Source organism: Borostomias antarcticus, assembly GCF_949987555.1.
Source record: "Borostomias antarcticus genome assembly, chromosome: 6".
NCBI lineage: Eukaryota > Metazoa > Chordata > Actinopteri > Stomiiformes > Stomiidae > Borostomias > Borostomias antarcticus.
Genome location: NC_140239.1, coordinates 30,787,829 through 30,795,218, shown reverse-complemented (window position 1 = coordinate 30,795,218; position 7,390 = coordinate 30,787,829). Strand labels below are relative to the sequence as shown.

The following is a 7,390-nucleotide window of genomic DNA, read 5'->3' as shown; positions in this document are numbered from 1 at the left end:
ACACCTGCAGGCGGAAACGCGCCTCTTCACGGGCGCTCGTTAAGAACTGGTGGCAGGGTTATTTCTGCATCTGCTATTAATTCATTTAGCAGACACTTGAGTCGTGAGAGGCTGGTTAATCAGCAGACAGCGAGTACAAGCACTCCAGGAGAGGCTCGGCAGAATCAATGCTTTGCTTTAATCAAAGTCATTTGGAAAGCTAATTGTCAATAAGCCAGGCGGTGGAATAAATAGATAATTCACTGTTTATATAGTAATTTAAGTCCAAGTGTGCCAAACTCTTGATATCGGGCTGTGATAAGAGAGAAGAGTGAGAGAGAAAGTTCTTATTTCTAGTCATTAGGAAAATTATGTGATTTCTCACGCTTACTACTGTTTATGAATTATCATGACTCCAATCAAATATGATAATCTGTGGTAAATTTGCCAGCAAGGTTTATTGGATTGGACTGAGAAAGAGGGAGAGAGAGAGAGAGAGAGAGAGAGAGAGGGAGAGAGAGAGAGAGAGAGAGAGAGAGGGAGAGAGAGAGAGAGGGAGAGAGAGAGAGGGAGAGAGAGAGAGAGAGTGGGGATGTGTGCGCGCATCATTATGGGCGTGCGAGGCAGACCAAGAGAAAGAAGATCATAAGACATGATAACACAGAGTAACGGCAAAACAAACTGTACCAAATAAATGTGCAGCGAGTGACAGAACAGCTGCTAGCCCAGTAAACCAGCTCTCTACAACCATCTCTCTCCTCCTCCTCCCCCTCTCTCCTCCTCCTTCTCCTCCTCTCTCCTCCTCCTTCTCCTCTCTCCTCCTCCTTCCCCTCTCTCCTCCTCCTCTCTCCTCCTTCCTCTCTCTCCTCTTCCTTCTCCTCTCTCCTCCTCCTTCTCCTCTCTCCTCCTCCTTCCTCTCTCTCCTCCTTCCCCTCTCTCCTCCTCCTTCCTCTCTCTCCTCCTTCTTCCTCTCTCTCCTCCTTCCCCTCTCTCCTCCTCCTTCCCCTCTCCTCCTCCTTCCTCTCTCCTCCTCCTCCTCTCTCCTCCTCCTCTCTCCTCCTCCTCCCCCTCTCTCCTCCTCCTACCCCTCTCTCCTCCTCCTTCTCCTCTCTCCTCCTCCTACCCTCTCTCCTCATCCCCCTCTCTCCTCCTCCTACCCCTCTCTCCTTCTCGTCAGGTCATGCTCCAGGTGAGAGAGCGGACATTTTATGAACTGAGAATAGTCAGTGAAAAACATCAACGCTTTAAGATGGCCAAGATGGCTGCCTTTGTAGTGTGTGCTGTATATTGAGTGTCCTACACCTCTGGCTGCAGGGTCTGGCGTCGTTAGAGAGTGGGTGCAGTCACCTGAGGAGACAGGTGGCGAACGCCAAGGCCTTCGGCCTGCCTGTGGTGGTGGCGGTCAATGCTTTTAGGTAAATGTATTAAATTATTCATGTTATTATATTATCTGGCTTTACGTTGACAGAATAATTCCTATATGATTCTATGATATTCAAAGCAGTGTGATTGCTCTTCTTGGATAGTCAGAGCAGTTTCACTTGCCATTTCCGATAACATGTTGTGATTGTAAAATTCCCAAATGTGTGTGTGTGTGTGACAGGAATAGTTGTCAATATACAGTTGTAAAATCTAGATGGTCTACAGTAGATGAGTGGAAATGTTTGACCCTTTTATCATTTGTGTTTCATGCAACACATTTGTCTGAAAAATCAAGTGAACAAGTCTGTTTGTCGTGTGATAAACAGCACAGACACGGATGAGGAGCTGGAGCTGGTGTGTGCGCAGGCTAAACTAGCGGGCGCTCTGGAGGCGGTGCCGTGCTCACACTGGGCTGCAGGGGGCGCTGGAGCGCTCGCGCTGGGAGAGGCCGTTCAGAGGGCAGCGGAAAGTCCCCGGCAACTCAACTTCCTGTACAACCTGGAGGTACGTGAACATTAGACCCGTTTGAAAACTTGAATTTTAATTAGGGATACTTTCTTGCTTCCTTCCCTAACCTGATCTCAAGCTCACATGCTGTTAACCATCTGGCACGACGGGTTATTCCCGCCTACTTCCTGTGAGAAACGTCCAATCTGAGAGGACTTGATCAGTATGAGTTTTATAGACCTCATCATGTTAGATCAAAAGATTACCTCCAGGAAGGAAGAATGCATTCAATGGCCGCTTTTTTTGGTACTTCCTCCCAGTGGGGATTGAGAGACTGAGAGAAAAGGGAACCTTTGTGCTCACGTTGGCCCCCTGAGGTGTTCTGTTCTCTGTTCTGTAGCTCAGGAGGTAGAGCGGGTCGTCCAATGATCGTAGGGTCGGCGGTTCGAATCCCGCCTCCTCCTGTCCACATGTCGAAGTGTCCTTGGGCACAGACACTGAACCACTCATTGCTCCCAGTGAGCAGGCGAGCACCTTGCAGCTGCCGTGAATGTGTGAATGAGAGGCCAGTGTAAAGTGCTTTAGATAAAAGTGTTATATAAGTGCAGTCCATTTACCATGTACTCTTCTCTTCACACATATCAATGTCAAGGACCGGTGTTCAGTGAGAAATATGGTTGTAATTCTCTATAGGCTGCTCAACACCTTCTGGGTGTGCAACATTATTGCAGCCTTTGAGCCAGTTACTAAATAGAGAATACTGTGGTTTTATTCGTACAAGAAATGTTCAAGAAACTAGACAATTCCATTTCTATGAAATAGAAATAATAGAAAATCAGCAACATATTATTCTAAAAACACCTATCATAACATACTATCAGTTAGAATAGAATATTATAATTTTCATCTCCCCCTCAACACCTACAGAATGGTATGGTCTATGGAATCTAATTAGCACCCCCAGTTTAGACTGACTTCTTCTAGTCTCAGGCTGTAATGAACTCATTAAATATACAGCCTACAGTCTGCTCCTCGTCTGCTGTGTGTTTCTGCCAGCGCTCAGCGATGGGTGTCACAGCTGTCAGACGATTGTTCACACTGTATAAATAACATTATCTTTGCTTTGATCACTTAACTGGTGACATGGAGATGATGTGCTGATATTAAACTCTTAACTGCTCGATTGATTACCGTAAGTTTTGGACTAGATTGATTACCGTAAGTTTTGGACTAGATGTCGGTGTACATACTTTTTGCTATCTCATGGTGACTGTAAAAAGTGAAGCTAAATCAATTGAAATTGAAAATCTTTATTTGTCCCCGTGGGGAAATTCAGGACTCTAAAGTTAACTAATCTATTTAGGATTAGTCACTTGTTTTAGAGAGAAGATGCACTTGTGAGTTCTGGCGAGTAGTAGTACATTGACGTTTCCTACGTTAAATGCAATTATTGTTAGTCTCTTTGGACAAAAGCGTCTGCTAAATGACTAATGTAATGAAATGTAATGTAATAAAATGTATCCATTTAGCATTCTTGGTGCATAAATATAGTACAGTAATTCAACCCTGTTGACCTCTATGATAACATTGTTGACCTTAAAGGTGCCTATTGTGGACAAGATGAGAGTAATCGCCCGGACCATGTATGGAGCTGATGACGTGGAGCTCCTCCCAGAGGCTCAAAAGAAGGCGGAGCTCTACACAAAACAAGTGAGTCACAAACGAGGCGTTCACACAGCCTTTTGGGCTGTACTGTACAAGGGCCATGGTGGAATACTGCAAAAATACACCCTCTGCTTGACAAATATGCCCCTTAGCCATGATCGTGATAGATCGCCTTGTTGAGAGGGGTCAGGGAAGAATTTTTACAGCTCACTTATCTGGCCCCCGGGTGATTACTGTTTTTTTGCTTCCCTCTGGAATATGTAGGAGTGGGTCGTATGCCCACCTCCCTTGTTCTCTGTAAAGCGCATTGTGTTGCCTCTGGGTATGAAATGCGCTATACAAATAAAGCTTTGATTGATTGATTGATTGATTGATTGATTGATTGATTGATTGATTGATTGATTGATTAATTGAGGTGTTGTTTACCAACTTCAATGCACTTTTTGTAAGTTGCTCTGGTTAAGGACATGTTACAACTTTAGTTAGTATCTCTGATCTAGCATGTTTTTATGGATGGAAGTGGATGCTCCTCGACACGATTGGTCAGCCCAGTCATGTCCAAGCAGGGATTTCGCAAAGGAGGAATATTTCCTTCTACTAAGGCGACTATGAAATGTTTAACGACGCTATCGCCATCTTTTCCCCAGGGCTTAGCCAACCTACCCATCTGCATGGCAGAGACCCACCTGTCCCTCTCCCGTGACCCAGAGAAGAACGGGCCGTCCGCTGGCTTCACTCTGCCCATCAGAGACCTCCGCGTCAGCGTGGGCGCCGGCTACCTCCTCCCCCTAGTGGGCACGGTGAGTACTGCTCATGGAAACCCATGTCTGCCGATACATCAGAATCAAAACCAGATCAGAATTTATCGCCATGTGCACATGGATACGTAGGAATGACATCCATAGGAACACATAGGTGGCTTACTGTTTTTGGTCGAGTGTTGTCAAGGTAAACAGGATATGACATAGTGTTCAAAGGGACAGTGGGGTCCTGCAAGCGTGACCCCAGGGTATGATTAAGGAGATGGGGTCGTTTTCTCTAGCTAGGGGTCCTTCCTACACCCTGAATGGGGTGAGGATGAAGTGGAGCGATCAGTAGATCCACTATAAGCAGTGATTCAAGTAATGATTCAATGATTAACGCCTCTTCAGGGAAATCATGAGTGGATTTTGAGGAGATCTATTTGGTGTGATCTCACAGCAGCGTCTCTCAAGCAGGATCCAGAGTCTTCAACAGCCATGTTAAAGTCACAGTGCTGATGCTCCATGGTTCTGTCATCAGTGTTGTGAAAAGAGACGTTTGTTAGTGCTTGGGAAAAAAAGACTAGGAGTTAAAGAAGAAGAATTTACTGATGATGGTTTAGTGGAAAAATGCTTTTGAATAATACCCGTTTATTTTATTTTATTTTATTTTATTTTATTTTATTTTATTTTATTTTATTTTATTTTATTTTATTTTATTTTATTTTATTTTATTTTATTTTATTTTATTTTATTTTATTTTATTTTAGTCTAGTTTAGTCTAGTTTAGTCTAGTTTAGTTTAGTTTAGTTTAGTTTAGTTTAGTTTAGTTAGATCAGAACAGTGCATACTGATGAACATGTAAAAACATGTAAATATGTCAGATTGATCTGATCCAGATTGCAGCCCAGAGGCTAGTTTCCATCTGGAGTCCATTAGGCAGGTTGATGTTACAAAACAAAGTTTGTTTGGCAAATGCTGTTTCAGAGATCGATTATTCACTCAGGCGACAGATTTGAAACATATCTCTCTAAAGGCCTACATTTTGTGGTAACTTTTTTTTTTAAAGATGCTTCTCACAATGCTTTAAAGCTGCCTGGTGAAAGAGTCAGTACTGCACGGCCATGGCGCCAGTCCGTTAGACGACTCCAGACCAACGTCTCCTGGAGCTCCCCTGATGCAACTTCCCGTACGGATGAAGCAACATGGCAATAAAATAATAGTGGCCGAATTCACAAATGACCACAAGGCTCAAAAGACATTTCTACCGAGGGGAAAAATGAAGGCCTTGATTCTCGACTCAAGGCCGCCGCCCACGTGGCTGTTGACCAGGCTGAGACGCCGTGGCTCGAAATTAACCACAGACTGTGAGGATATTTATAGTTGCTCAGGGCTCTGGATGTACAGTGAATTTGTTGAGGGTGGGGCGGGGGGGGTGGGGTGGGGGGGGTGGACTCAGTGAGTCTCAGGTCATGCTCTGTCACCCTGTCCATCTGTTTGTGGATAATGAGAGTTGGCGTGGAGAATGAGAGTGGTTGATTGTGTGTGTGTGTGTGTGTGTGTGTGTGTGTGTGTGTGTGTGTGTGTGTGTGTGTGTGTGTGTGCGTGTGTGTGTGTGTGTGTGTGTGTGTGAGTGTGTGTGTGTGTGTGTGTGTGTGTGTGTGTGTGTGTGTGAGTGTGTGTGTGTTTTTGTGTGCGTGTGTGTGTGTGTGTGTGTGAGTCCTCCACTACACCCCCCCACCACCACCACTATCAGTGAGATAGTGCTTCTGTTGTTTCTTCATCATGTTTTTATTTGTTCATTTCCTGTGTGATGACTCCTCATGCCATCCTTCCCGTTTACCGTTCATCCCAGCAGCCGACCCCAGAGATAAAACAAACAGATTTTACCGCAGGGCAGTCAGATGCATTCTGGGTAGTGTTGTTTACCTTCTCCCTTTATCCCCTCCTCTCCGCCCGACACGCAGTCCCGCCAAAACACGCCGCCCGAAGCGTCAACCTTCTCCTGTTTCTATGACAACGACCTTGGCACGGAAATCAAATAAGCTCCGTCGGTCCCAGGTGAGTCCGGGGAGGGGGGGGGGGGCGGTGCTAAACGACATCACAAGCAAACTCTGACCTTAGCTTCGCTTAATTGATGTTGAGCGAAAAAAAAAAATTACGCGTAGTTCCGATGAAAGATAGTACACCTCATCCGCTGTGAGTTATTACAGGTCGCACATAATGGTGGTGAGTCAAGCTCTTAACATGATTACGGCGCTGTCGACCATATGGCCGCTGTCAGGATAAACAGGGGCGCAGGCGTCAGAGGCGGCTCAGCTTCGTGGGCTAGGTGGAAATGAATGGCTCCCGTCTCCAAAAAACAGATTTTTAATTAGAATTTTATGGCTCACTGTATTGGTTCCGTTTGTCCATTATAACTCTCTCTCTCTCTCTCTCTCTCTCTCTCTCTTTCTCCCCTCCTACTCCACCTTCTCCCTCTTTCAACTCCAAATCATGTTTAAAATGCTGCATTTCTCTCCCATGCATTCTCCACCTTTATTTCATCCTCGGCCCAATCCCTTCTTCTCCTCTTCCCTCTACCCCCCCCCCCCCCCTCCCCCTCTTCTCCTCTTCCCTCTACCCCCCCCCCCTCCCTTCTTCTCCTCTTCCCTCTACCCCCCCCCCCCATCCCCCTCTTCTCCTCTTCCCTCTACCCCCCCCCCCTCCCTTCTTCTCCTCTTCCCTCTACCCCCCCCCCCCATCCCCCTCTTCTCATGTCCACCTTCAGGATATCAGAGGGACCAAACTGATCCTACGATCTCCGGAAGAGTTGAGGGATTCCATCCCCCACAGCAGCTGTACCAGTCTGTCCTCTGGTCTACTGGACCAGTCCCTGTCCTCTGGTCTTCTGTCCCTGTCCCCTGGTCTTCTGGACCAGTCCCTGTCCTCTGGTCTTCTGTCCCTGTCCCCTGGTCTTCTGGACCAGTCCCTGTCCCCTGGTCTACTGGACCAGTCCCTGTCCTCTGGTCTTCTGGACCAGTCTGTCCTCTGGTCTTCTGGACCAGTCCCTGTCCTCTGGTCTTCTGGACCAGTCTGTCCTCTGGTCTTCTGGACCAGTCCCTGTCCCCTGGTCTTCTGTCCCAGTCCCTGTCCCC

At 46.5% G+C, this 7,390-nt stretch overlaps 1 protein-coding gene across 1 annotated transcript in view; it reads left to right on the top strand.

The window, feature by feature from the left end:
* The window catches only part of mthfd1a (methylenetetrahydrofolate dehydrogenase (NADP+ dependent) 1a, methenyltetrahydrofolate cyclohydrolase, formyltetrahydrofolate synthetase), a gene marked incomplete at its 5' end in the record, with an annotated part of 26,482 nt that extends 19,322 nt beyond the window's left edge, over positions 1-7,160 (top strand). The window contains 6 exons of the mRNA XM_084439712.1: positions 1,294-1,394; positions 1,728-1,905; positions 3,451-3,558; positions 4,161-4,313; positions 6,221-6,314; positions 7,024-7,160. Of these exons, the coding sequence (XP_084295838.1) occupies positions 1,294-1,394; positions 1,728-1,905; positions 3,451-3,558; positions 4,161-4,313; positions 6,221-6,298 (618 nt within the window). The 3' untranslated portion in view covers positions 6,299-6,314; positions 7,024-7,160. The remainder of the gene's footprint in view (positions 1-1,293; positions 1,395-1,727; positions 1,906-3,450; positions 3,559-4,160; positions 4,314-6,220; positions 6,315-7,023) is intronic.
* Positions 7,161-7,390: the final 230 nt, after the last annotated feature.